A 27,023-nucleotide genomic window follows, 5' to 3' on the forward strand; every position below is an offset into this window, starting at 1 on the left:
TGTTGCCACATGACGATGACGAGTTAGTCTGGGTTGATCTGTTCCACTTCCACTTTTGGGTTTCTTGCCTCCTCATCCCTTCAAACACCACAATGCGCATTGCTGCTGCCCACAAGTACTACAATCTCGGCCACTTCGAGCGCCCTGTCAGCACAAACAGCCCCGACGCACAGACCTGGTTCAACCGCGGGCTCATCTGGGTCTACGCCTTCAACCACGAGGAGGCGGCGAAATGCTTCGACCAGGCCGTCGCCCATGACCCCCTGTGTGCCATGGCCTACTGGGGTCTGGCCTACGCAGTTGGTCCAAACTACAATAAGCCCTGGGACCGCTTCGATAAGCGCGATCTACGCATCTCCACGCGGCGGGGCTACGATGCATCCAGGAAAGCAAAGGAGCTGTCAAATACGAGCCCCCGACGCGTCGCTGCGTGGGAACACGCCGTCATCGAGGCGATGCAGTGCCGCTTCGACCGTGGGAGTCCTCCGACCGAGCCAAATGTGCTGAATCGCAATTACGCTGCTGCGATGGACCGCGTCTATAGGAAATTCGGCGAGGATATTGAAATCGCTGTCCTCTATGCTGATGCCTTGATGAATGTTACCCCGTGGGCTCTCTGGAATTTGTTTACGGGAGAGCCTGCGCCTAATGCGCCGACGCTGCTTGTTAAGGATGTCCTCGGATATGCGCTTACTCTGGACAAGGCATACCAGCATCCGGGGTTGTTGCATCTGTATATCCACTTTATTGAGATGTCGCCTACGCCAGAGCTGGGCATAAATGTCGCCGATCGTCTGCGCGATCTGGTTCCAGACGCAGGACATATCCACCATATGCCCACGCATCTCGATATCCTAGTTGGCGACTGGAGACGCTCCATCACATCCAACTATAACGCCACGTTAGCAGACGACAAATACCTCGCCCAAGTAGGGCCCTATAACCTCTACACCTTCTACCGCCTCCACAACTACCACTCACTCATATACGCAGCCATGTTCGCAGGCCAACGCAAGACAGCACTGGATGCAGTCGCGCGCATGGAGGATTCCGTACCAGAAGGCGTGCTGCGCATGATCTCGCCACCCATGGCTGACTGGCTCGAGAACTTCCTCGCAACGCGTCTACACATCATGATCCGCTTCGGGATGTGGCAGGACCTCATCCAGACCGACCTCCCAACAGACCAATCCCTGTACTGCGTGACAACGGCAACGACACACTATGCCAAAGGCCTTGCCTACGCAGCAACCGGCCAGACCAACAAAGCAGAAGAACAACGCGTTCTCTTTCATCAAGCCCGCGCCCGAGTCCCGCCCTCGCGACGGGCATATAATAGTAAAGCCTCCGAGACACTCGCCGTGGCATCCTCAATGCTAGACGGAGAACTCGCCTACCGCATGCAAGACTACGAAGCGGCCTGGTCATCGTTCCGCAAATCCACCGAACTGGACGATAAACTCCCCTACAGCGAACCCTGGGCGTGGATGCAACCCAGCAGACATGCATACGCGGCTCTTCTCCTCGAGCAGGGACACCTCGATGAGGCAGCGAGGCAATACCGCGCGGACCTGGGTCTCGACCAGACGCTTATCCGCCCGCGTCGGCATCCGAAGAATGTCTGGTCGCTGCAGGGGTATCATGAGTGTTTGACGAGAATGGGACGGGCTCAGGAGGCGGCGACGATTGAGCCGGCGCTGAGACTTGCTGTTGCGGTGGCGGATGTTCCTATCAAAGCTTCTTGTTTTTGTAGGCTGGATACGACGCAGGCGTCGGTCGTTATGGGGAGGGATGGGGAGGGAAGACATAATCGGTTGTAGTTTATAATTTATTACAGTTCGAGATCTCTACTTTTTCCCTCATTCAGTCGTTATCAATTACTTGTTCTGGTGCGTCGAGGGTAATATACATTTTGGTAGCCTGTGGTTAGCCCTACAGTCGGCCGCCCACTATATACCACTTTAGAATGTTCCGGTACCCTGGAATACAACCTCGACGCGGGACACTCTCTATTGTAGTAGACCATAGTGATTTAGATACCTTCAGACCCTAGAGTAAGCAACAGAACAGAAAATGATGCCGTCCAATTCGGGGACCACACGGCAATTTTCTACCGCGGCCCGAATCTGTCGGTCAGCGAAATGAGGAGGTCAAAGTCGGCGAGTGTCTGTAACCATACCCCAAGTAAATAGTTAATAAAGTAAAGCTGAAGATAATTAATTCTTTGCTGTTTTACCCTTTTTCTATTTGACTTGAATATTTCCCGCCATTACCAAAATCAAAATGCCCCCGCAAAACCGAGAGTATGTTAGCGATGTCTGGAAGGATAACCTATTCAGTAAGGCGCCTCCCACCACCACTATGAGGAAGAATACTGACATCCCGTCCAGGCGAAAAGGTAGTTTTTTGCACAGGTGGCGCAGGAACGATATGCAGTGCGCAAGTCCGGGCGCTGGTCTACCTGGGAGCGAACGCCTGCATCGTAGGACGGAATGTGGAAAAGACCGAGAGAGTAGCTACAGAGATTGCGACAGTTAGGACAGGGGCAAGAGTTCTTGGGATTGGCGGCATCGATGTCAGAGACAGCGAGGGTTTGAAAGCTGCAGCAGATCGCTGTGTAGAGGAGTTGGGAGGGATTGACTATGCGATGTATGCCGATATTTAACCTCAACCCCATTAAAGTGTTTAGCTGACCTTTCTTCCTGTGAAGAGCCGGAGCTGCAGGGAATTTCCTCGCCTCTGTCAACAACATTTCTTCCAACGCATTCAAGTCAGTCATGGACATCGACGTCCTGGGCTCCTACAACACCGTTAAAGCCACGATACCGCATCTCGTCAAATCCGCAGAGAAACATCGAAACGAACCAGCGAACCCAAGGCGAAAAGGTACCGGAGGCCGTATCATCTTCCTCAGTTCTACGACCCACTATATCGGTTCCCCCTTCCAGACTCATCTCGCGGCTGCAAAGGCCGGCGTAGATGCCATGTCTAACAATGTTGCGCTCGAGTTTGGACCGTATGGAGTGACCGCAAACGTGATCACTCCTGGGCCGATAGAAAACACGGAGGTACGCGTCTCAAGTTATTGACGTCTCTATCATAATGCTCATCCCGGTGACTTAGGGTGTTGCACGCCTAGTACCTGCAGGCAGTGAAGCTGCTGTGAGAAAAGGCCAGCCACTGGGCAGGTACGGCTTAACGAAGGACATTGCAGATGCAACTGTCTACCTGCTATCGGAATCCGGTAGCTATGTCAGCGGCCACACACTAGTCGGTAGGTGCTCAGCCAAGTGATTCCGTTTCATGTTCGCATACATTCTTATGGCTGTTATTTTCCAGTGGACGGCGCATCGTGGAGGGCGCCAGGAGGTTCCCTGGGCATGGGGAATAGCTTGGCTTATCCCGATTCTCTACTGTCTGGAAATGCTGTGGCTGGCGTGAAAGGTCGGAAGGAACAGAAACTCTAGCTCTCTAGCTCTACTGTACCTCGTTTTAAAAACAATTTTCGCTTTAGCTACTTTATGGGTTGTGTCTTCGTGAGAACCCAATTATGGGCCGTACGGGGTATGATTGGCGTGAACCTCGCTAATCCAATGATTATTGACGTTGTTGAGCTGATCTACGCTTACAACAGTCGAACTTCTAAATCCGACACAGAAGCAGTAAACATACTGGCAAGACTACTAGATTCCTGAATTTGGGCCTCGGGGTTGGCTCGGTCCTGCAGATTTAGTCCGAGTGCCGCCAAACACATACTACTATATGTTTTAAAACCTGACCGGAAATAGGCGAGATTGCGAGCTCTCAAAGCTGGTATCCTGTTAACCATGAATATAGCAATTGATCGAGGTATGGATTCCAGGTGGCACCGTCCGAATTCAAGGGGTGTTTTCTGGAGCATCCAGCCGTCCAAGACTGCAGTTATTCGCGTTGAACGGTATGACTATACACCAGTTTCCCCTGGCAATGCTAATAATCACAGCAGTGGAAGAGAACATCCCCAAGCCCATATCGCCCAAAGCGGGAATGATGCTACAGCGGAGTCAATTCTGGAATTCATGGAGAAGCGACTTCCAGTCACAAGACTCAGGGGGGGGTTGTGTTTACAGATGCCATCCCCAAGGGAAGATCCTCCGCCGCATGCTCAAGGATTAGCTCACCTTTAGTGGCGAAACACGATCTAGTGGCGATGATCAGCCTATCCAGCACTGTTTTTGGTACCCAATTTGTGGTGATATGTGACTTTCGGCCGCGGCAGAAATTGAATCTGGGCCGATGCGCCGAGGGCCCCGGGCATTTCCTTTTTTGTAGATATCAGTTGGTTGCAAGTAAACCCCCAGATGCTAGCTAGACTTGACTAGGGGATCTGCGAGTTACCAGTTAGCAGTCTAATCCCCATGGGCAACTCCGGCCTACCAAGGCCTTTTTGGCTTGTAGGGTTCGAAAGGTACGGCGCGATGCTGTACATCGTCAGGGGCGATGCACAAACTGCGTTCTCGATAGGCGCCAGTGTGAGGTGAAGCCCAGGCGGACTGAATAGTGGGCAGCTACCGTTCTGGTTCCAGTTGAAGCCACCAGTGCAGGTCCAATCCAGTACGCCTGCGAATGACAAAGACTTGGTCGATGATGCCCGTGAGAAAGCTAATCGCAGTGCGCCTCAAACAGGATATCACAATGCTTCTATTCTACCCTCAGGCATATCATCATGCACATATATAATCGCAAGTGGACTAATACAGCTTTTGTCCTAACAGCCCGCGACATTCCAGCCCCTACGCACAGCTCTCCCCCAGATATAGGGCCGCAGCCAACCACAGATATCCATGCCATGTACTCATATTATCCCTTCGAAGCCGATCTGTCCTTCATGTCCGAACAAGACGTCGATTTTCTTGACTCGCAAGGATGCTTCCGTATTCCCGGTCGACAGGCAGTGGACCAGTTCATCCGTGTGATTTCCTCCACGTCCATCCAGCCTGCCACTCCTGGGAAATGTATTCAACAAGTGGTAGTCGAGGTTACATGTTTCTGAATACAATCATACTGCGGTTGGAACGATATTTATTACTAGAAATAAATAACTACCAAACAAGAACTGGTTTTACAGTAGCACCAGTCTTCATATCAGCGAGCGCCTCTTGGAATTTATCCATCTGCGAAAACAGTAAATCAGTTATATCCAAGTTAAACGGGTGGGTATTATCATACCGGATACAACTTGATCAGCTTCTCAATAGGGAGCTTTCTCTCTCGGTACCATTTAATCATCTTCGGGATATACTGGAGGAGTCAGCTATCCTGCTATATATCAGAATGATGGTTATTACCTTGGATGGAGTTGCATCGCCTTCAATGCTACCACGGATAATCTTCCCAGTCTTTGAACGTTAGAAACTGCCTGGATGATTGGAATTCTGTACACACCTGCATGAATTGGATGAGATGGACGTCAAGCTGAGCATCTGGAGCTGGCACTCCGACTAGGATGATCTGCCCTCTATTCGTCGTCCATTGTACCGCTTGTCGGATCAGGTCCAGATTCCCTGTCGTGTCTATCGTCACAGAGGCGCCTTCACCGTTTGTCAACTCTGCAAGTCTCTCTGCGATGTCCACGTCCTTGTCCAGTGTATTGATAACCCCCGTTGCTCCAAGCTCTTTTGCCAACTCCAGCCTTTCAGGCAGTCTATCTATCCCGATGATGGCTTTACAGCCCTTGAGTTTGGCGGCCTAAATCCAGATTAGTATAAGAATATAAACCTGCTACAACGAAACATACCACGATAGATAACAATCCCACACCACCCAGCCCAAGAACAACAACCGCATCATCCTCACCAGCATCCGCAACATTCTCCACAGTCCCCATCCCAGTCTGGAACCCACACCCCATCGGCGCAAAGATCTTAAGCTCCTCCTCACTCTCTATTGAACCAGAAACATTCACCACCGAACTCTCCTTGACAATGGCCACCTGCGCAAACGATGACTGTCCAAAGAACGCACCACGCAGCTCTTTGTTTTCGGATGTGGTGTATGAACTCCCATCGCCGCCGTAGTTCAATAACCCGAATTGGTCGCAGAAGGACGGGTGCGAGGCGGCGCAGTTCTTGCATGCGTTGCAGCATTGGAAGGAGAGGAGGACCGGATCTCCGGTGCTTGCACTGCGCACGTCCGCGCCTGCTTGGAGGACTATCCCGGAGCCTGGAAGCTGTTAACAAACATGCCGCTTCCTATCTCAGCCCAGCGGGGGTACTGACCTTCGTGTCCTAAGACCTTGGGATAGGGGATCTGATCGGGCGGCCACATTCCGAAGACGAGATCTGTGTGGCACACGCCCACTGCTACGATGCGGACGAGCAGCTCGTTGGGTTGGAGTTCGCGGAGGTTGACGTCTTCTAGTTTCCAGTTCAGTTGGCCGTTTGAGGGTTCGTGGGCCACGAGGGCGCGCGTGCTGTTGGTCTTGGTCATAGTTTGGCTGAGGAAGTTGACTGTGATTAAGTGCGGCTTCTATTTTCTACAGGCAGGATTTTGAAAATAAAGAAAAACGCTTATACCCCAAGGCTTATACCCCAGTTCATGCAAGTAGAGAGGAATAGGAAAGACAAGGTTGGAATAATTACCCCGCAGAGTGTCGGCTGAAATATTTAGGCCGAGTCCCATACAAACATCCACCTCGGCCGGCTACTCGGGCATGCTCAACGCGAGGCACAATTCTGGAGCTTCCTCTGCAGTGGGCTGGTGTTGGCGAGGTTATTGATCGTCTAGGAGCGTCCGTTGGACGATCGATCATGGTCTGGTGAAGAGGATTGGGGGGATCTGGATGCGGGCAGTGCGTGGGTCAATGAGCATCTGGGGATTCGGCCCACGGCTGCCTTTGCGGGGCATAACAGTGGAATTGGAGGGGAGTGGGGAGTGGATACTGCAATACGCAGACTCTATAGAAAGCGATAATTAGGATAAACAGTTAGTCGCAGATCTTATTCAATAAACGTGAAAAGATAGCTTGTTGACTAGACGGATAGCACTCCAGGAATCAACTTCCTGTCGTGGTAGACTAGTCAGGGTCTAATCAAAGCATGGCTGCATTGCTCAGGTAGTTACTGTAGAGAATACATGTTCAAGTGGTTCTGTGTGGTGACGAGTTCATTGGATCATTCAATTATCATGACTATCACTCAGCTATACCATAAGGCATGACATTAGAGGCAAAGTGCATACACATTGCCCAGACAAGGAAACGCAAACATTATCTTCAGTACATAGGATACTCGTAAATACCGTACTCATAATATAAAAACCGCAATCGCAATCAGAACAAACTTGAATCACTACCTAGGTCTCAGAGCGAGCCAAGGATCCCCGTCAGCGCCGGCAGGAGCTCAGACGCAGTCGAGATGATATCAGTGGTGTTCTGCACGAACGGCTTGGTCAGGAGGCCGGCGGCGTTGGATAGCAGACCCTGGATCTGCTTGATGGAGGAAGGCTCAAGCAGCTCCTTGATCTGAGGCATCGAGTCGTCGAGGTCACCGAGCAGACCCTTCAAGCTCTTGGCGAGCTCGGGGGTGAGCAGGTCTCCCGCGGAGTCGATCAGGTCCTTGGTCTCGTCGACGAACTTGGTGGTCAGCAGGTTCGTGGCGTTGCCGAGCACGAAGTACAGGCCTTCGAGGGTGGACTCGTCGAGGAAGTCCTTCTTGATAGTGGGGACGACGGGGACGAGTCCGCTAAGGAGGTCCTCGAGGCCGCCGAGGACGTAGGGACTCAGGAGGTCGGTAGCGCCGTCAATCAGGCTGCGGGTCTCGTTCACGAACTTGTGGTCCAGAAGGTCGTGGGCGTTCGTGAGGATATCGCCAAGGGAAGTGATGACGGCGGGCTTGAGCAGCTTCTCGAGCTCGGGGAGGAGAGGCTCCACCTGGCCGAGAATGCCCTTGAGAGACTTGACGAGCGACGGGGTGAGCAAGTCGCTGGCAGATCCAACGAGGCCCTGAGTGTCGTTGACAAAGTCGTGCGTGAGGAGCGCACTGGCTTCAGTAAGCAGGCCACTGATCTCCTTGATGGTCTCGGGCTTGAGCAAGCCCTTGAGCTCGGGGATGATCGGTGGAAGGGCCGTGAGAAGGGTCTTGAGAGCCGAGACGGTCTTCTCTGTGAGCAAGCTGGAAGCCTGGGTGAGGAGGTTCTGGAGCTCCTTGAAGGTCTCAGGGGTGAGGAGACCCTTGAGCTCGGGCAGGATGCCGTTGACGGAGTCCAGGAGAGTCTCAATGGAGTTGACGTTCTTCTTGGTGAGCAAGCTGGAAGCCTGGGTGAGGAGGTTCTGGAGCTCCTTGAAGGTCTGAGGGGTGAGGAGACCCTTGAGCTCGGGCAGGATGCCGTTGACGGAGTCCAGGAGAGTCTCGATGGAGTTGACGTTCTTCTTGGTGAGCAGGCCACTGGCAGACGACAGCAGAGCCTTGAGCTCATCGATGGTGGACTTGGTCAACAGACCCTTGAGCGATGGCATCAAGTCGCTGACGGCCGTCAGGAGGGTCTTGAGACTATCGACCGTCTTGTCGGTGAGCAGGCTAGAGGCCTGGGACAGAAGGTTGCTGAGTTCAGAGAAGGTCTCCTTGGTCAGGAAGCTCTTGAGCTCGGGCAAGATTCCGTTGACGGCCTCGAGCAGAGTCTCGAGAGACTTGGTCGTCTTGGGCGTCAATAGACCAGCGGCAGAGTCGATCAGGCCATCAGTCTTCTTGACGAAGGACGGGGTCAGCAGGCTGTCGGCGTTCTCAACAACGTTGTTGACCTTGTCGATGTTGTTGAGCAGCTTCTGCAGGTTGTTCAGGTTGCGGTCGCTCAGGAGGCCATCAGCCTTGCCCAGGATGTTGGACAGAGTCTGAGTGTTCTTCTCGTTGAGCAGCTTGCCAGCATTGCTGATGACACTGTTGAGAGTCTTGGTGTTCTCGTTGGAAAGGAGAACACGCAGGTTCGTGTCGACAGGCGGCGCAAGACCAGTGGACAGATACTCGAAAGTGTCCGTAATCTGGCTCAGTAACTTGGGGTTCAGAAGCCCACCAACGCCATCGAGCAGATCCCCAAGGCCCCCTAGGTCCTTCAACCCTCCATCACTGTCAGAGCCTCCGGAGAGGATGTTGGGCTTGGTTGGCTCAGATTCGGAGGCTGAGCTGGACGTGGAGGGATCAGACTTGGTCGTCGTGCTTTGATCAGCCTCGGACTCGCTGGTCTGTGCAGGGGGCGCATTGTCAGTGGTGTCAGAAGTGAAGCCATTGGCGATGCTCTCGATGATATTGGGCTGCTTGGTCTCGGTCGCGGTGTTCTGGTTGGCAGTGTTCTCGGCCGCGGTGTTCTCGTTTGCGGTGTTCTCTTGGGCTACCTGTGTGCCGGTGGAGGTCGCAGGGGCCTGGGTGGGCTCGTCTTCTTTCTCCGTCTCCTGCTGGCTTGTAGCTGTGGACTCAGCATTGTTGCTGTCGAAGATGTTGGGAAAGAAGTCGGCAGAGGTCTGGGCTGCCTCCTTGGGCTCCACGTCTGTTGTCGCGCTGGAGGCCGCAGGGGATGTCGGGGAGGCGCCCACGACGGTCGTGACCGCGAGCAGGGCAGCTCCGCTGAGGAAAAAACGCATATTTTGTGGTGGCTTGATGGTTGTCTGGCTCGAAGGGTTGGTTGTCGGCGCTCTGCCTGGATCCGGCTGAGGCTCAGGGGTTGATAACGGTGTGCAGGAAGGAAAAACAACACGAACACAGAAGACGAAGCCCAAGGTGGGTGCAATGGGTCTTTATCTTGGTCGCTCCGGCCCCAGAATCAAATCTCCTCGGTCCAATTCGTCCGGGGCAGCATCCCCATCCAGCTGGAGCTTGTGAAAGGCTTTGCATCGATCCCCCAGATATTCGTCGAGGCCCACGGTAAAGGGTCAAATCGTCGAATGAGGCCTCATCAAGAGCAGTCACTGGAGACCCCCGCAAGAAGGCAAAAGGGGCCCCCGTGTTGGTCACCTGGAAGTTGGAAGCTGGGTCAGGTCAGGGCAGACGATCAACTCCTACGCCGGTGTAAACACCAACTAGATGGATCTGGTGTAGAGGGCGTCATTGGCTGCAGCCAGCTTAGCGACATTGTGAGAGGCGTTCTTCAATCGGGGGCCAATAGAAAAGACACCAGTCCGCGAAAGTGGACTGCAAGTGGACTGGAAATGGTGCTTGTTCGGGAGAGACCCCGCATGCATTTCGGCCGCGGTCTTCTGGCTGCAAATTGCCGAGTGGGCATCGTCCGCAATGATTTCCCGACTTGGGGCTGTTGGTGGTGATCGTGCCAAATAGTTTGTTTAGCTCCTCCGATCCCTGCCGCATACACCGTGGATCGACATTAATCTCACCAGCGAGTCGTCCATTGTGGCGGAGTCCCTGCGCACTAAGGAGCCGGCAGTTGGAAATGGGCTCGTTTAATTTCAGTGATGTCAGAAAAGGGGTGACTGAACCAGCGACTACTGTTGTTATATTTGGACTCTATCACGAGCGACGTCGACACACATGACGTACATGACGCCTATACACCGTTCGGAGTCCACCATCTCTCAAACAATATGCCCATATCTACATCATTCGCACTTGTCCAATTCGGCGAGTCGCGTCGATCTGATATGCAGTCATTTTCCTGCTGTTCGGCAGATATTGCAGTGGCGTCCGGGGTTTTACGGTCAATACGAGGACCAAACAAGAGCCCCGGCCAAAGTGTTCTGCATATGTTTATGTTCGTACTAGTTTGAGAATTGCTTGGACTTTCATCGCGGAATGGGCGAAACAACGGTCGCAGGGTCGTGAGGCTTGCTGCTGTGATGCCAATGCCCGTTTCAATCACAGACAGCAGCAATATCTGAGTAGCACCATCTAATACGTTTAGCACTGACGGGGTGACGAGCGGTATCAGACTTACACAATAAGTCGGCGCTCTTGAATTCAGGGACGAATGGAATGCGAATTAAGACCGCAGTGCTCGCCCTGGTACTCCATCAGCAAGATATCAATGTCGACGCCATTGAATATTCGAACTCACAAGCAGCCTAGGCCTAAGAGAGCCGCTACAGCAATCTTGGTCTGCAGACTCTTTCGCAGGTTCCAAACGATCGCAATCGGTAGAATGCCAAGGGTAAAATCACATGCTGCGGTAAAGACGCTGTATACATATGCAGTGGAGGTAATGACGTTAACATCTAGACAGCTCCCACCTCCCCCCGGATTCCAGAAATGAGAAACGGGGAGACATTGCAGGAGTATAATAAACCATGTCATAAGTCCGATGGCGAGGGTGACTATAATAGCTAGGAACAGAATGATTCTGTGCGATCTTTCGACCGTGACTCGCAGTATTGTCATGGCTATTGATATCTTCCCTGCCATGCATGTTAATATATATATCACCTCGCACAGCCAGAAGCACTGCATTTCGTTAGTGGATGTATTTCATGTTTCAACCGGTGTGATACCAATAGTGCTTTGGGAATGTCTGCAGGAGATATGTCTTTATTCTTCTTCCCAATGCCGTATCCCACCCCGATCAAGGAAGATATAGACAGGGCAATGTTCAGTCCCTAACACATTAGTACCTCGGTTGTACTTCTGGGGTGAGTTCATACCACTGCCAATACCATCACGCCATCGTCCCATGCAAAGGCCTTGATCAGTCTCAAACGGACGAAGCATCGAAGACCGACTGAAACCAGGGATAAGCACAACATCACGATCGTGACGGCGAATACGTCTTTGCTCCTATCTGTCAGGTATAGCATATTGGCCTTGGAATGGGAGCTTTTGGACAGATCAATGGAAAACTTCCGTCCGCGCCTGCTCTTTTTAATTCCTGCATGATAAGAACCAAAGAACGAGTCTTGAAGCACGGAAGACCGAACGTGAGGGATACAAGGCTCCCATGGTAGAGTTTTGGTGTTCCAAGGCTCTGTGGCTGTTCATGCATTTTCATGGGTTCTCCCCAGACAGGCGGGGAATAACCGTCACGCCACCAACTGCCATTTTGGTCCTCCCGCTGCAGAATAAACACTTCCATGCTAAGCCTGGACCCTGCGTCAAGTGGTAGTTTGGGAATGTGACATCTAGACCCTTGACTGTCTCCAACGAGCCGACCTCCTCGGCATCAGTATAGCATCGTCTGACGTAGCTACCCCGTAGCCACTATACACATACAACCTCGCAACTTCAATAATTGTCCAGAGCAGAATTACAACCCAATTACAAACATCTCTCTCGTGGGAAGTAGCACCCCAGTTTCTCATCGATTCTTCGACCCCTTTTCAGGGAAGACAGGCTGATCGACCGGGACTCGGGGGACTGGACTCTAGTGGCATTTACCCCGGGATAGTGTAGTATACTGAAGTGGTGGTACTTATACGCCTGGTTGCAAGCTTCGTTCAACCCTACTCGAGCTCGCCCAGAATCTCGAGCTGGCCGCCGTCTCCGGGAGGAGATTGATGCGCTTTTATCGCTGCATTTAAATATGAGTCCTAAGTGGCTACCTTTTCCAGTAACGACCGAACAACAATAAGTCCCTGACTATACTTTTCTGTAGATACAGTCCGTTAAATTAATAACATTGTTTCCGGAAGTTTCATATACACGATACTGGCTAAAGTGACTATTAAAGTACATGATCATGATTCATCAGTCCGACTCTCCCACAGTCACACCATTCGACAGCTTCAACCCAAATGGCAGTCCCCTGGTAAACTTCTGCATAAACGGAATACCTCTCTTGGAAGCAAGCAGCTCCTCGATATCCTTGTACATGTCGTAACTAAATGCCGTTAGAGCCACCAAAACATGGAAATGCAAACGCAGTCAACTCACCCATTCATCTCCTCGATCGTCAATTTCTTCTTCTCGTCCTCCACCTTGTAGTATTTCGTGTTCGCTGTGTTGCTCGAGAAACCTGCATTCATTAGAACACTCTGGCCTTGTAAAGGTCGGTCAGGTACTCACCAATCCGTTCGTTAATGTTGTATGCTGCCTTGGCCGAAGCAGCCTGGACTTTCGTGGCTCGCGGCAGACGAATCTCCTGGTAATAGCGCAGCGTCTCTGCAACGTCGCCGGAAAAGTGCTCCTTATTGAACAGGATCCCCAGCGCGGCGGCGTCTTCGATCGCCATGCAGGCGCCTTGACTCTGGTGAGGCATCATCTAATTTAAAGTGTTAGTTGGTGTATGATTGTGTGGCTTCGCAACGTACCGGGTGTCCTGCGTCGCCTAGCAGGCAGACATTGTTGCGGCTGATATATGGGTACGGCTGGCTAATTGGTTATTAGCATAATTCAAGTCAGGCTGTAGGTTATAACGTACTGCACCCAAAGCCGCCACGGCCGGACCTCAATCCCAATAGCCAAGTGCGAACGCACCTGCTCATCCAGCTCCGGATACGGCGCCAACAACTCCTCAACCGGGAGATCCTCGCCACCCCAGGTATGACTTGTATAATCCCCCTGGTCTCGCGGGAAGAAGCAGTAGTAGGAGAGCAGCTTCCCACCGTTACACGGCGACAGCACGATCTTGTCCCATTTGCCTTCTTGGCCGCCCCAGTACTCCAGCGCGGAGTCCTGCGAGTAGTCGACGAGCCCGAGACGCACGGCGTCTTCGGTCATGACGTTTGCGTGGAGACAGCTTGACGGCGCGGGCTTCTTCTCGGGGTTTAGGCCGATGAGGCGCCGGACGACTGAGCCGATCCCGTCTGCGCCGATGATGAGGTCGTGCTGGGCGGTGGTGTCGTTGTCGAATGTGATTATGCCTGTCTCGAGGTTGATGTCTTTGCACTGTACGAGTCAGAGTCAGCTTTGGGACGGAGACTGCAGTGGGAAAACATACAGGGTGGTTCACTAGCAGCGTAACAGGCGACCCCTCGCCCTCGTCTTGCAACGCGCAGTCCTTCAGCATGGAATGCATATACTGCCGATGGAACATGTTGTACACGTAGCCCCATCGCTCCTCATAGTCGTCCAGGTCGTATACACTAACAGGCTCCCCGGTCTTCCAGTCCCGGTTGATCAGTTTGCGGAGTAAGACGGGGTCGCCCTTTTCGATGTCGACTCCCCACTCATGCAGCCAGCGCGTGCCGTTCGCCGCACAGGAGATGGACGCGCCGACCTCGCCTGCAAAGTCATGTCGCTCGTAGATAGTTACGTCGTGTCCGGCGCGGCGGAGGGATATAGAGGCGGCGAGACCGCCTATACCGCCGCCGACGATGGCGACATTTAAGCGTTTCCAGCCGGAGATGGAGCCCATGGTTGATGTGGATGATGAGGGTGAGATATGTGATGAATTATCTGAGAACATGATGAGGACATGATGCTGGGATCGCCTGGCAGCATTATATGCTTCTCAAGATATCGGAGAGGGCCTGCGCTTTTCGTCGGTGATATCTACAGGGCGCGGGCCGCACCCCAAAGTGCTTCATCCGCCGCCGCTGGTTCCGCTATCTTCTTCATTCGGGATGGTGATAGCTGCTGACCAATCATTCTGTCAGTTTCTATCAGTGTGGGAACGGAATCGATCCGGGTCACTACGACGGATCGCGGTTGTCGGAGTGTGATGTCGAAGTCAAAGCAGCTGCAGCGGTTGGCTGCAGACACTCCTGCGCCTCAGGCATAAGCGGGCAGCAACGCTTGTGGCCTTGATGCCTGAGGCAGTCTTATCTTGAGTTAAAGTTACGTTGATTAGAGTCAGACTGGGCATGTTTATTAGAAAAATATCATGTCAATCCAACGTCAATATGGTGGTGGTGGCTATTTACCACAAATAATTATCCGTCCTCCTATTCTATTTCTCTTTTCTTGTAAAAATATACCCGGAGTTATATCAATCTTCTCAGATTAAAGATTAGTTATTTGCTGTTTCTACATCAAATCGTTACTCCGTAAAGTCAAGACTGGAGCTAGCTTATTCTAAGGATTCCACTTCAGATCTCGTCCCGTATATTCGTAGTCCTCGAATTTAGTGACATCGTCATAAATCCGCTGCTGAACGGAAGGGACTTTGTATAAATGCTCCCCAATTTCCTAGATGGCCGGATTAGATCAGCCCGTTGCCCAGAGCGATAACGTAAATCCCGGGCGGTAGGTGCGTCCCGGGCGGAAGGTAGTTTTTGCACCCGCCTATTGCTATACAAACTTTCGATTTAAATAACTTCATCAATTCTTAATTAAATTCTTTGAACTAAAGATAATTAGAAACACGACAGCTTATTCTCTTATGACCTTATATTCTATAATTTGTATACTTTAGTAAAGCGCGGCTACGTCTCTCTAAAGTTAGAAGAGTAGTAGAGCTTGATACCCCCCTACTAACTTAAACTTTATTATTTCTTGATGAAATAAGGTCCCTGGCTTCTGTAAATAAAAGGCCATCTGTAGGAGTCATTAAATACCTAGAACAACTCTTTTTTACTATATTATCTGCCATGAATTCATGGAGATCTGTATTCTCCCGCGCCAACAACCCAGCGTTATATATAGCTAACTCGCATCCCTTTATAAATTCATCCAGCGCCTGCTTGGAGGGGGTTGGTGGACTGTTAGAGCCCTCTTTTAGAAGCTTCTTAATTAATAAAGCTTTTCAGTGTACTTGGCGGACCGTATAAGACGTATAAAGTTAAGAGAATAGAATTAAAGCAGTCCCTCTGCTTAGGGGGGGTATAGGAGTTAATAACTTTAACTACAGCTTATCTAATACTGCAGTAGGTAGGAAAGGAAGTAACCCAGTTATTCTAAATCCGCTTTAAATATTCTCTATTATAAAGACCTTCTTATAGGCTTCCGGGTACGCCTTTAAGAAATTAAGCTTGTTAATATAATTAGATCTACAGCATGCCTTGCTCTTGATCATAGATCCGTACGCCTTTTTTAAAGGACTAAAGCAGCCAATATCAAGAGATTACAGAAGGTAAGATGAATGGGGAGACATGCAGATAAGAATAATATAATTATTCTTATATATAAGGTTGAAAGTAGGAGTTAGGTAGCTTCCATAGCTATCTAAAATAAGAAGTATATACCCCCCCCTCTGCCGCCCTTATACAGCTGGAATAAAGCATTTTTTAAGCCAGTAAAGCCTAATAATATCTGTTATTTATCTATTATCACTAACTTTAATCCTCTATGCAGGTGGAATAGATAGTTCTTTAAACCAACCCTTAATATAATACTTTCCTTTAAAAATAATTGTTGATAGAATCGACCACCCGCTTAAATTAATATATTTAATGGTTATAACCTACTCCCGATTCCCTAGTTATATAAGCTATGGTTTGCCTGGTATTTCTACTCGAGATATCACCTTTATTATTATAATTAGACCTATAGCAAAGCCAGTTTTATTAAAATTATAGATATCTTTATCTGATATACCATACTCGACTTTAATCCTTTATATCTTATTAAAAAATAGGTAAATTATCTTAGGATCTTCACAGAGCGCTCTTAAACAATTAATCTTTTAAGTAAACCTAGTTTTAATTTCAGGGCGCCTCTTAGTAAATTCTGTTACCCAGTTCTTTCTAATTAGTCGGGATAGGGTTGAGGATTTATTTAGGATAAGTTAGGCTATTTCATAAACGCGCGAGGGCCTTAGGACTACTCCACGAATATCTAGTAATACTATCCAGCCTACTAAGACCTTTTTTTAATATAGGGATAGCCTATATTAATGATTACAGAGTTCTACTTAAGAATATCGGTTATTAAGTCTTTCTTGGAGTATATTTAGATAAATATTATAGGCACGCGCCGCGGGCGTAATTTTTTGAAATCTTCTATTTTTAAGGTCTTGAATCGCGTATTCAATCCGGCCCTCCTACTCAACCAAATTTTGATTCGTTTGACGCGCTTTTCGTGGCATGATAATTATTAAAAGTTAAGATTAAGAAACGCGTTGATACGGGTGCAAAAACTACCTTCCGCCCGGGACGCACCTACCGCCCGGGATTTACGTTATCATCTCAACATACCTTCCATGCCAAGTTGTGGTAGTCAAAGAGATCTGGGAAGTGGCCAGGTTCATAGCACTCGGGTGATGTATCCCCGGTTGGAGATATGTTCTTCCATGGGTAAAAGACCTCAGTCTGATAATTATAGTAGGTATGGAAGTGGTCGAAGAGTGGTTTCTCCGCGGATATCAGCTGCAGTACATGGCGGTTAGCCTCTGATTTTATATATATATGTGTGTGCGCTCTCACCTCTTCCAACTTGGTCACAACCAGCTCCGCGTCCTCATCGCTGATTGAATCATTGACTAGGTCCTCGATCGGGTACTTGAGGTCATGAAGGCTGTCGCAAGTATATCTGAAATTCTGATAGGTGTCCTGGCATGATGTTATGAGTTGCTACACTGACAAGAGGATGGCAGCGCTTACATTGTAATATTGTTTGTTGGATGCCTCATCAGTGATTCTTTGGAACTCGCTGATGGAACCAATCTTCTCATCCGTGAAGTTCTTGATGGTTTCGTCGATTTGGTTACAGACTTCGTCCGCCATGTTGTAGAACTCCGAATATGAGTGATATGGATTGAATTCACGATGGGAAGCCATCTCCCTATTTATCCACCAGGAGGGGTTTTCAGCCAGCCTCAACTATGATATCATTTTGCAGGAGATCGAGCCAGCTCATACTCAGATGTTATCCACATTACGATATGGCGTAAGGATCATTGATTGGAGGAGAGGTTGATTTGGAATTTTTAGCCCCAATTGCAGGGTTCATCGTTCAGCTGTCGGCCAAGCAGCTGTACAGTTCATCGGCTCATAGAATGGTTAGGGTACGCGGAGCAGTCCCCCATATCAGTTCGGGCCCACCAGCAGCGGGCATGGCAGATATTGGCCACCAAGGCCACGCAGATGCCCCCAGTCGCCGTGCAATTAGCTCAGATAGCCAGTAAACAAAATAAATTCAAACTAAGCTATGTAGCAATGGCTATTTTACCATTGCAAGGCGTGATCTCAGCAGGGAGGGAAAAATGAATGAACTGGTACTATTAGCACAAGTCATAAAGGAGACCCTGATCATGGCACCATCAGTTTCCTTTTTACTGTTTTCTTCCTTTCTTCCTTTCCAGTGCCCTATTGACGCTAACCAGTACTAGAATCTATCAAATGAACCCTCTTTTCTTTTCTTAGGTCCTCAGGTTACAGCCAGAACAACACTGCTGTATAAGAACTATCTACAAACTAACAACAAGCTTCGTCCCACTAACACCCTCCAACATCCCCAACCCAGTCCTAATCGCCTCAAACCCCCTCCCAACAACCTCAACCCTCACCGGAAGCTCATACCGTCCCGACTCTACCAATCCAGCAAGCGCCGACATAACCTCCTTCCCGCCAGGAACACCAAGAATATGCTGACCCGAAACAACAATCCCGTTAACTCCATCTGGAACCGGAACTCGGACCCCGGTGTCAACCTCGGAATATAACATCCGCCCGGCAGGGTCCAGCGCGCCGAATACAGCGGGCTGATGTGCCGCGGCGCCCACGGCGTCGAGTATTGCGTCGACGCCGGAGTTGTTTGGTGTGACGGCTTGGATGATAGAGGGGTTTTCATGCGTGGAACGTTCGAAGCAGTGCGTTGCTCCTAGCGAGATGAGATGCGGATGGTGTTGTTTGGAGCTGGTGGTGAGGATTGTTGCGGCGGGAAGAGCTAGTCGGAGGAGTTGGATGGCTGCTGCACCGACGGCGGAGCTGCCGCCGAGGACGAGGATGGTGTTTAAGTTGTGGTTTTGCTCCTGCTTAGGGTGTAGATGAGGTAATGGCACTTGTAACCCGACTGCTATTGCTGCTGCTGCGGTGATATGGCAGATGCTGGACTTGTTAGTGAGACGTATTACAGTATACTCGGACGAACATACGGGAGTGACGCGGCCTCCTCGAAACTAAGACTCGCCGGCTTTTTCGCCATATATCGAGAGTTGACGGTAATAACTTCCTGGAACGCAGCAGATCGATTCCCCATGCCGCAGAACCCGAAGACTTCATCCCCGGGTTGGAAATCCTGGACTGACTCGCCGACGGACTCGACGATGCCGGATGCATCGACTCCAAGAACGGCGGGCCAGGATTGCACGAGCATCCCGTGGGCATATTGCTTTGCGTCGAGGGGGTTCAAAGCCACTGCTTTGGTGCGGATGCATATTTCGTTAGGGCCGGGGATCGGTCGTGGGACGGCGACTTCGGTGAATTGGCCCTTTGGGGCGGATAGTTGGAATTGAACTGCTGTTCCTGACATAGTTATTGAAGGCGATTGTGAGTTATGAAATGTTGAGGGACAGTGGAAGTGACGATTTGTGCTTATATTTTTTGCTTGTTACACAAGAGATACTGCGGAGATACCACGGAGTTAAGCCAGCCCCGAGGTTTCCTTATTGATCTTTTGTATTTCTTGCAGATTTAGCCTTATTACTGGTTAATTGTCTTATGGATGGACTGTCGCGGAGACAGTGGACTAAGTATTAAACCTAATCAGATATCGGAATATACAGTCGATTACATGGGCATAAGACCGAGATCCATCCATCCGAACAGCGGATTCTCAGCAATCATAAGCTCCGGAAACGAAGTCCAGGGCAGCATATCGTCTGTCACGGGAAGATCCAGCCCACTGGACACATCGTTCATGCCGAATGGCGCTGGCGCTGGCGCCGGTGGCGGGTAATTAACGGGGATGGTATTAGGATTTGCTGGTGCAGGGATGCCGGCGACAGTTCCAGGACCAGTTCGGGATGCAGCGCTTGTATCAGGTACTTCAGACGCCGCGTCAACAGAACCTGCCCCCTGTCGAGAGGTGTATCCGTGGTAATGCCGTCCAAACCACTCCTCGACGTACTGCAGCCACCCCGTGTAATCGAATCCGGTCCTGCAGGCCTCTGAGCGCGACTGCTGTGACTGCTGACGCACGACGCACATCCGCAGCACCTGGGGCATGTCCAGATCATTGCAGAGGGACTGGATTTGTGGGTGGTTGGCGCGAAGGGTTTCATCGGAGACGGCCATGAGTGATAGTTTGCAGGCGAGGATCAGGCTGAAGCCGGACTGGAGCCATTCGGAGTAGCTCATGCGGCGCTCTGTGCCCATGGGCAGCAGGGTGAGGGAATCGAAGAAGGCTTTTGCGGCGATCAGGCCGTGGCCGAGGATCTCTGCGCGGAAGGTTGAGGGGAGCTGGGAGGAGGTGGGCATTCTGTCGAAGAGGCTGACTTGGCAGAGATAGAGACTGACGGTGTGGAGTTGGGATGAGAGGAGGACTGACGATTAGCAAGCCTCTACATAGAAGGGCTGATACGTACAGTTGCTGCCTGCTACTTGCTGGGAAACTTGGTTTGCATAGTCCTGCAGTTGTGATTTGAAGGTTCTGAATGTGCGCTGGAAGGCTGGGCCAGACATGCTCGTGTCCAGCGAGTCTGGTTCTGTGGATATCTTGTCCATCTCCTCGAAGATGTGCTGCAGGCGGACCAGGTGCATGATGGCCTGGTCACTGTCGTGGTCTGGATCCTGCGCCAGCTCAATAGCGAAGCGTTCCATATGGGCATTCCACGGCAGAGTGACCTTTCTCTGCGTGATGATCCCGAAACTGAACAGTCAGATTCGATATTCCATATGCTGGTAAAGTCACCCACCATGAAGAGAGAAGAGAACACCCAAGAACAGCCCTCTTTTCGGCTTTCAACACAGCAGGAGGACGTGGCTCGCTGCGTGTTTCGTGGACGTTCATGCGGGCAGTTGATTTACGCACTTCAACCGGGCGATCAAGCTCCAGGTCGACCACGACCCCGATGGCGAGGTGGAGGTACGTGGAGAAATTCTGCGGGCCACTTCGCCGTGAGGCCTGGTGCTGGGACCTGGGTCTGTTAGCATGGTCAAGGGGACAGGGAAGCAGACTTAACTCACCATGCGAGGACGACTAGGAGACCCTGCACTGTTTCCAGAGATGCCGGCTTGTCCAGCAGCACCGTTCTCTCGGCCGTGGCAGTCTTCACCTCGTCGTCTAGGGCTCGCTTCAGGGCCCGATCGTCCATCACAGATACGGACAGAATGGCCAGGAACAGGAACGGTTTCTGCTCGCGGAGCTCTCCGACTGTCGTTCGCTCAGGGAGAGCAACGAAGGGGAAGTGCGGCATCATGTACTGCAGGTAGTAGTCAAGCAAGGCCGCAGCGTCGTCCAGCGAGAGGATGTCCTTGCCAATGGCATCTCCGGTAGTTTCCTCAGGAGAGGCATGACTTTGCGATGGCTGTCCCAGCAGCCGGTCTATTCTTCTCTCCAGAGACTCGAGGCGCCTGTCCTGGTCAGCTACTGCAACAACTGCAATAAAGGGATCATACGTCTCTTTTTTAGGCGCAGTCTGCCGCACTCGGGAGGGCCGGAAGTAGCACGGTTTATTCAGTCTGGCGCAGCTGGAGTGAACGTCAGCAAGGATCATTGGCATTTAGCTCTGCAGTCCCACCGGTCGCAGATGGCGGCCCCAGGCGACCGCAAGCAGCGGATCTTGCCTGTAGCGCAGGTCTCGCACGTTTTGACGCGGGCAGTCATGATGGTGGAGTTTCGATAGTAGCACGACAAGACACGGACACGGACACGGTCGGAAGAGAAGATATACCTGGTCCTGGAGGATCTGGCAGGGAGCACAGCCCCAGCAGCTGAACGGACGGACTCGGAGTCGGAAACGGAGTCCGACTTGGCGCTATACAACTATACAACAGGCGCCAATATCAACTATAAAGTGATGAACGGGTATAAAGGTAACGATGTTGTAGTCAAGATTATCAGTCAAATCAATAACAATCATGAATCCCGAGGACTGCACACTCGCGACCTGCTCCCTCGAGGATGCGTACATGCACTACCAGCCTTCAATCCCCGGCTGCAGCGTCTACATCGCCCTCTACGGTCTTCTTCTCGCCATCCAAGCCATTCAATGTCCGATATATCGCATGTGGGGATTCTCAGGGTCGATGGTTATCGGCCTCACCCTGGACATTATCGGCTACGTCGCGCGCATTCTGTTCCACGGCGATCCCTTCAACTTTGACTATTTCCTAATGTACGCAACTATCAAAAACAAATAAAAAATAAACCGTACTGACTTAATAGGAACCTCATCTGCCTCAGCCTCGCTCCTATTTTCTACTGCGCCGCCCTGTATTTCCTGCTAGGCCGTGTTGTGACTGTCTACCGTGGAGAGGACATCTCTCGTCTCCGACCCCGGAACTATGCTATCGTCTTTGTCTCGTGTGATGTGGTCGCTCTGGTCCTGCAGGGTGCTGGCGGTGCTATTACATCTATCGCGCCTGCTGATGATCCTGGCCTTAGAGACACCGGCGTCAACATCATGATTGCCGGGTTGGCGTTCCAGCTCGCCACGCTGACTCTGTTTATCTCGTTTTCTGTCGAGTTTGTCTATCGCTTATTCCGACGTGAACGGAGGACATCAGTGCAGGATGGTGAGTCTAGCAAGGATGAATACGCTGCTATTCGGGCGAGGAAGTGCTGGAAGGCCTTCATATTGGGTATGTCATCTTCGGTGGTTTTGTGTACATGGACTGACAATGGCAGCCCTGGTTCTGGCGACGGTCACCGTTTATATCCGGTCCATCTATCGTGTTGTGGAGCTGAAGGGCGGCTTTGATAGCGCGGTCGCCAACGATGAAGTCGCGTTTATGGTGTTGGAAGGCGCCATGGTCTCGATTACGTGCATTTGCTTGACGGTCATGCATCCAGGGATGGCTTTGCGGACGCGTCGGAGCAAAACTGAATCGATGTAGATGATTGAATATAGAACTGGAGAGTAGTATATATATACATCAGATCGGTATATATATTAATTCGGGAACACATAACATCAATAACATCAGTAGCAACTCCGATATTTAATGATTCATACGATCGTCAAAAATAATACTATTCTTATATTGACTAACAATAATTAATATTGCCCTGGAATCGTCCAGAAACACGTAATAAATGGATCTAGATCTCAACGGTGGATCTCTGCCTGACTGCGCTTTCCCGACGGATTATTCCCGATCGGAAATGACAATATATAGTCAACTTTTCAACTTCATGTATTCTCTATCTTCAATCTTTATTCATATCAGCTACAATGATTGCAAAAATCTCCGACCCCTACAGTTTCCTAGACGACTACAGCGAGGGCGCTCACCCGAGCCTGCTGGAAGCCCTCCTGCGCACCAATGCCACCCAACAGACCGGCTATGGCAGCGACGAGTATACGCGAGACGCCAAAGAGCTGCTCTTCTCACAATTAGAAACCTCAGAAGACGAGGTCGCCATCCATTTCGTCCCCAGCGGGACGGCAGCGAATCTGATCTCAATTGCCAGCTGTCTCCGGCCGTACGAGGCTGTTCTGGCCGTGCAGACCGGACACATTATTGACAAAGAGGCCGGGGCGATTGAAGCTACAGGACACAAGATTATCCCTGTCCCTGGGGTGAGGGGCAAGATGACGCCGGAGAATCTGGAGACGGTGCTGGGGCAGAATACTTTCTTTCCTCATATGGCGAAGCCGAGGCTGGTTTACATTTCCAATGCGACGGAGGTTGGGACGATATATTCGAAGCGAGAACTCAGAAGATTGTCTGAGACGTGTCGACGGCGAGATCTGCTGCTGCTGGTGGACGGGGCGAGACTGGGGGTTGCATTGACGGCGGAGACGAACGATGTGACACTGCGCGACATGGTGGACTACACGGATATCTTCTGGATAGGAGGGACCAAGATGGGAGCTCTACTGGGCGAGGCGATTGTTGTGCGACGCACGCTGGCGGAAGGGTTCGAGTTCCACATGAAGCAGCGAGGAGCGCTACTGGGCAAGTCGCGGATTATGGGCGTGCAGTTCCGCGAGTTATTCCAGGATGGACTGTATTTCGAGCTGGCTCGACATGCAAATGGGATGGCGAGGCGGATAGCAGCCCAGTTTGTGCGCAAGGGGTGGCAGCTGGCGGCGGAGACAGAGACAAACCAGGTGTTTGTGGTTGTACCGAACGAGATGCTGCCATTATTAGAAGAGAGAATCCGGTTCTATGCGTGGGAACGGAGGACAGACACGACAGTGATCCGCATAGTGACTTCGTGGGCGACGCAGGAGGAGCAGGTCGACCGGTTGTGTGGCTGGATTGCCCTCTAACCCTATCTTTGCCGAATAACTTAATCATTAATCCTATCATAATCCTATCATTCCCGACTTAATATTCCCGTTAATATTCCCGACTCCAACAATCACCTCCACATCTGTAATTATGCGCCTGTCCATCTCCTGCGACCACTGCAGGCAGTCCAAGGTCAAGTGCGTGCACGATGGCCATCCTCCCTGTCGTCGCTGCCTGCGTCTCAACCGCGCTCCCTGCCTGCTCACTGACCCTCGCTCGCCTTCGACTCCTTCGTCCTCACGCAGAGCTCGTCCTTCCACTGCCAGAACACGAGTTGATCCCCCGCGAGACGATCCCCCACAAGATGATCCCACGGTGAGTCCAGCAAGTGCGACAAGTCCAACCAGCCTCCCCCCCTCGACGCTCATCGCCGCCTGCGACCTCTACCGCAAGAAATTCCCCGTCGTCAACTTCCTGCACTATCCCTCGTTAATCGCCGACCTCTCGCGCGATGTCTCCTCCGTCGAGCCCATCTTCCTCGCCGCCCTCCTCTCCCTCTGCGCCCGCTTCATGACACAAACACACCCCAACCTCGCCCCCTCCGAATCCTACGCCCAATACGCCCGCGCCCAGCTCGCCCATCGCGCATTCGAGTCCCCCTCCCTCCCCCTCGCCCAGTCCCTCGTCATGATCTCGCTGTACGAATGGGGCTCCGGCCGCCCCTACCGCGCCTGGATGTACAGCGGCATGGCAACGTACATGATCCAGAGCCTGCTGAAGAGCGCAGACGACCATATGGAGCATGCGCCCGAGAAATTCCAAGCCCAGAGCCAGAGCCAGACGCAGATCGCGTACGAGCAGCTGGTGCGCACGTACTGGTGCTGCTTTGCGCAGGACTGCGAGCTGAGTTCCGGGGCGAGACAGCACTTTGCGCTCTCGTTTCGCCAGATTTCGGTGCCGTTGCCGATTGGGGATTCGGATTTTAATTTTGGTCGTCTTACGAGGAGGCTTACCCCGAGGGATATTCAGGGTGTTGGTGGTGGTGATATTGGTGGTGTTGGGACGGGTGAGGGGTTGAGGTTGGGGATTGAGCATGGGTTGACGATTGTTACGCGGGGGTTTGATATCTTCGTGAGGATCTTGCGCTTTGCGAATGAGAGTCGGCGGGATCGCGATCGGGCGAGGGGTGTGCTGCATTCGTCGGGGTCTGCTTGGATGGCGCTGAAGGAGGAGCTGGATGAGTGGAGGGCGCTGCAGGATGTTATTGTGCGGTATCCGGAGACGAGTGCGCATGCCCATGTCGCGCTTGGATATGGGGAGCTGTTTGCGTATATTAATCTGGTCTACTTTATGAGGTATATCTTCCCTCTAAGTGGTATAATTGATACTAATAGTATAGTATTCTCTTCCTCTATCGCGACCGGTTTCTTGCTACTCCGAAAGTCCACAGCGATGAGGATGCAGACGAGACCATCGATCGCCTCTTTTCTACCGCCCAGCATATCGGAGCTATCCTGTCTTCGTTGGAGAGCTGTGCCACGCCTGTCATCACCCCGTATGCCGGATTCAGCGTCTTCGTTGCGGCCCATATCAACATGTACGGGACGGTGTCTCCCATGCGCTATCCTGGTGGTCTGGAGCGCGCAGAGCAAGAAAAGAAATCGAATTTCGAATATCTGGAACGATTGTGCGGGTTCTGGGATGTAGGGACTAGCTGGGTATGTCGACTGAGTATTTTTCCGACAATAACTGACTGGCATAGTGGCAAACCTTGCAAGAAGCGAATCGGTTCTACGAGAGCGCCCGCTCTCAACAAGGCCTGGGTCAAGACCATCTTACCCTGGCAGGGACATTCGACGAATACGGTGACATTCGCATCTCGCGACCGGACCCGACTGCATCCCAGGGCCGGACGACGCCTGTCCAGAATACGGCGTCGATCCCGATAGACGCTGACCATGCAGGATCCTACGATCTGGAAGCGGAAATGATGCAGTGGCCATTCCTGGATGAGACCTGGTCTGTTGGGTTCGCTACGGGATTTGAGACTACGTGGCCGGGCTTGGGATGAACTTGATTGATATAGGCTGGTACATAGCCGTCTCTTTTCTGCATGGACTCAGTTATCGCTGAAAAGACGCGACGATAGATTTGACTACCGAACACCCCCATGATCCAGCCTGGTAGCCATCATGGACTCCACCTCCTCGACATCAGACGGCTTCGCTATCCCCCACTTCATGAGTTCCGTGACAACACTGAACGTCCACCGCTCCGTGGCCCTGTTCTCGCCGTCCGCGCTCGAAATGCGTGGCTCGCGCTCTGCGACCTCGCGTACAGCCTTGGCCTCGTCGTTGGTTATAGCGCGGACCACGTACATCGAGTGTGGGATGTTGCCTAGTTTTGATCCGTCCTTGGGTGCGATGTATGTCATGTATTTCTCGCCCGTGTCTTTGATTTTGTATTCCAGACCCAGGGGCCCGTTTTCGCTTTCGGTGGTGCGGATGAAGATGGACCACCGGTCGGAGCCGCCGGGTTGTCGTGTGTAGTAGCGGATCACGGCGAGGTAGAGGGGTTCTTCTTTGCTGCTGGGGGTTGAGATTGCCATTTGGATTGGTTTTGTTGGCGATGGCTGGGTGGTTGGGTTGGGAAGTGTGTTAGACATGAGGTAGAGATGAGATTTAAATAAAGTACTTCAGGAGAGAAAGTAGAGATAAGTAAAGATGGAGGTCTACAAAGCTACAGCATCGTTCTTATACCTGATGAAGCAGCTGTGAAGATAAAGGCTCAGCTGTGAAGGCAGTCCACAGAACAAAGAATAAGTAAGTGAATATATACAAGTAAAATGTCTAGTCTAAGAAGATAAAGTAAAACAAGTAGACTCGTTACATTCATT

At 51.5% G+C, this 27,023-nt stretch overlaps 13 protein-coding genes across 13 annotated transcripts; 5 read left to right on the forward strand and 8 right to left on the reverse strand.

The window, feature by feature from the left end:
* Nucleotides 1-92: 92 nt before the first annotated feature.
* APUU_71178S (uncharacterized protein) lies at nucleotides 93-1,820 on the forward strand (the record flags this gene model as incomplete). The annotated part of the gene is made up of 1 exon (XM_041696133.1): nucleotides 93-1,820. One exon carries the CDS (start codon nucleotides 93-95, stop codon nucleotides 1,818-1,820), a length of 1,728 nt encoding a protein of 575 aa, XP_041561794.1.
* Nucleotides 1,821-2,283: 463 nt separating this feature from the next.
* APUU_71179S (uncharacterized protein) lies at nucleotides 2,284-3,467 on the forward strand (the record flags this gene model as incomplete). Its single annotated transcript, XM_041696134.1, has 5 exons — nucleotides 2,284-2,338; nucleotides 2,391-2,649; nucleotides 2,711-3,068; nucleotides 3,124-3,274; nucleotides 3,340-3,467. The coding sequence occupies 5 exons, from the start codon at nucleotides 2,284-2,286 to the stop codon at nucleotides 3,465-3,467; spliced, it is 951 nt and encodes a 316-aa protein (XP_041561795.1).
* A 1,614-nt stretch (nucleotides 3,468-5,081) lies between these two features.
* Nucleotides 5,082-6,468, reverse strand: APUU_71180A (NAD(P)-dependent alcohol dehydrogenase; the record flags this gene model as incomplete). Its single annotated transcript, XM_041696136.1, has 6 exons — nucleotides 5,082-5,153; nucleotides 5,209-5,280; nucleotides 5,328-5,378; nucleotides 5,425-5,727; nucleotides 5,777-6,201; nucleotides 6,258-6,468. The coding sequence occupies 6 exons, from the start codon at nucleotides 6,466-6,468 to the stop codon at nucleotides 5,082-5,084; spliced, it is 1,134 nt and encodes a 377-aa protein (XP_041561796.1).
* An 871-nt stretch (nucleotides 6,469-7,339) lies between these two features.
* On the reverse strand, nucleotides 7,340-9,610 carry APUU_71181A (uncharacterized protein; the record flags this gene model as incomplete). The annotated part of the gene is made up of 1 exon (XM_041696137.1): nucleotides 7,340-9,610. One exon carries the CDS (start codon nucleotides 9,608-9,610, stop codon nucleotides 7,340-7,342), a length of 2,271 nt encoding a protein of 756 aa, XP_041561797.1.
* A 917-nt stretch (nucleotides 9,611-10,527) lies between these two features.
* APUU_71182A (uncharacterized protein) lies at nucleotides 10,528-11,767 on the reverse strand (the record flags this gene model as incomplete). The annotated part of the gene is made up of 5 exons (XM_041696138.1): nucleotides 10,528-10,868; nucleotides 10,915-10,979; nucleotides 11,035-11,417; nucleotides 11,465-11,569; nucleotides 11,615-11,767. The coding sequence occupies 5 exons, from the start codon at nucleotides 11,765-11,767 to the stop codon at nucleotides 10,528-10,530; spliced, it is 1,047 nt and encodes a 348-aa protein (XP_041561798.1).
* Nucleotides 11,768-12,653: 886 nt separating this feature from the next.
* On the reverse strand, nucleotides 12,654-14,313 carry APUU_71183A (FAD-dependent oxidoreductase; the record flags this gene model as incomplete). Its single annotated transcript, XM_041696139.1, has 6 exons — nucleotides 12,654-12,786; nucleotides 12,840-12,921; nucleotides 12,972-13,167; nucleotides 13,217-13,277; nucleotides 13,327-13,793; nucleotides 13,846-14,313. 6 exons carry the CDS (start codon nucleotides 14,311-14,313, stop codon nucleotides 12,654-12,656), a joined length of 1,407 nt encoding a protein of 468 aa, XP_041561799.1.
* A 2,659-nt stretch (nucleotides 14,314-16,972) lies between these two features.
* APUU_71184A (uncharacterized protein) lies at nucleotides 16,973-17,509 on the reverse strand (the record flags this gene model as incomplete). Its single annotated transcript, XM_041696140.1, has 3 exons — nucleotides 16,973-17,152; nucleotides 17,210-17,335; nucleotides 17,387-17,509. The coding sequence occupies 3 exons, from the start codon at nucleotides 17,507-17,509 to the stop codon at nucleotides 16,973-16,975; spliced, it is 429 nt and encodes a 142-aa protein (XP_041561800.1).
* Nucleotides 17,510-18,192: 683 nt separating this feature from the next.
* On the reverse strand, nucleotides 18,193-19,256 carry APUU_71185A (zinc-binding alcohol dehydrogenase family protein; the record flags this gene model as incomplete). Its single annotated transcript, XM_041696141.1, has 2 exons — nucleotides 18,193-18,832; nucleotides 18,880-19,256. The coding sequence occupies 2 exons, from the start codon at nucleotides 19,254-19,256 to the stop codon at nucleotides 18,193-18,195; spliced, it is 1,017 nt and encodes a 338-aa protein (XP_041561801.1).
* A 257-nt stretch (nucleotides 19,257-19,513) lies between these two features.
* APUU_71186A (fungal specific transcription factor domain-containing protein) lies at nucleotides 19,514-21,551 on the reverse strand (the record flags this gene model as incomplete). The annotated part of the gene is made up of 6 exons (XM_041696142.1): nucleotides 19,514-20,268; nucleotides 20,311-20,594; nucleotides 20,641-20,862; nucleotides 20,912-21,298; nucleotides 21,344-21,415; nucleotides 21,466-21,551. The coding sequence occupies 6 exons, from the start codon at nucleotides 21,549-21,551 to the stop codon at nucleotides 19,514-19,516; spliced, it is 1,806 nt and encodes a 601-aa protein (XP_041561802.1).
* A 254-nt stretch (nucleotides 21,552-21,805) lies between these two features.
* APUU_71187S (RTA1 domain-containing protein) lies at nucleotides 21,806-22,783 on the forward strand (the record flags this gene model as incomplete). The annotated part of the gene is made up of 3 exons (XM_041696143.1): nucleotides 21,806-22,062; nucleotides 22,113-22,528; nucleotides 22,575-22,783. The coding sequence occupies 3 exons, from the start codon at nucleotides 21,806-21,808 to the stop codon at nucleotides 22,781-22,783; spliced, it is 882 nt and encodes a 293-aa protein (XP_041561803.1).
* A 338-nt stretch (nucleotides 22,784-23,121) lies between these two features.
* APUU_71188S (threonine aldolase family protein) lies at nucleotides 23,122-24,165 on the forward strand (the record flags this gene model as incomplete). Its single annotated transcript, XM_041696144.1, has 1 exon — nucleotides 23,122-24,165. The coding sequence occupies one exon, from the start codon at nucleotides 23,122-23,124 to the stop codon at nucleotides 24,163-24,165; it is 1,044 nt and encodes a 347-aa protein (XP_041561804.1).
* A 112-nt stretch (nucleotides 24,166-24,277) lies between these two features.
* On the forward strand, nucleotides 24,278-26,198 carry APUU_71189S (transcription factor domain-containing protein; the record flags this gene model as incomplete). Its single annotated transcript, XM_041696145.1, has 3 exons — nucleotides 24,278-25,482; nucleotides 25,527-25,845; nucleotides 25,890-26,198. The coding sequence occupies 3 exons, from the start codon at nucleotides 24,278-24,280 to the stop codon at nucleotides 26,196-26,198; spliced, it is 1,833 nt and encodes a 610-aa protein (XP_041561805.1).
* An 84-nt stretch (nucleotides 26,199-26,282) lies between these two features.
* Nucleotides 26,283-26,792, reverse strand: APUU_71190A (uncharacterized protein; the record flags this gene model as incomplete). The annotated part of the gene is made up of 1 exon (XM_041696147.1): nucleotides 26,283-26,792. One exon carries the CDS (start codon nucleotides 26,790-26,792, stop codon nucleotides 26,283-26,285), a length of 510 nt encoding a protein of 169 aa, XP_041561806.1.
* Between the last annotated feature and the right edge of the window lie 231 nt (nucleotides 26,793-27,023).

This window comes from Aspergillus puulaauensis, chromosome 7 (assembly GCF_016861865.1).
Source record: "Aspergillus puulaauensis MK2 DNA, chromosome 7, nearly complete sequence".
Lineage (NCBI taxonomy): Eukaryota > Fungi > Ascomycota > Eurotiomycetes > Eurotiales > Aspergillaceae > Aspergillus > Aspergillus puulaauensis.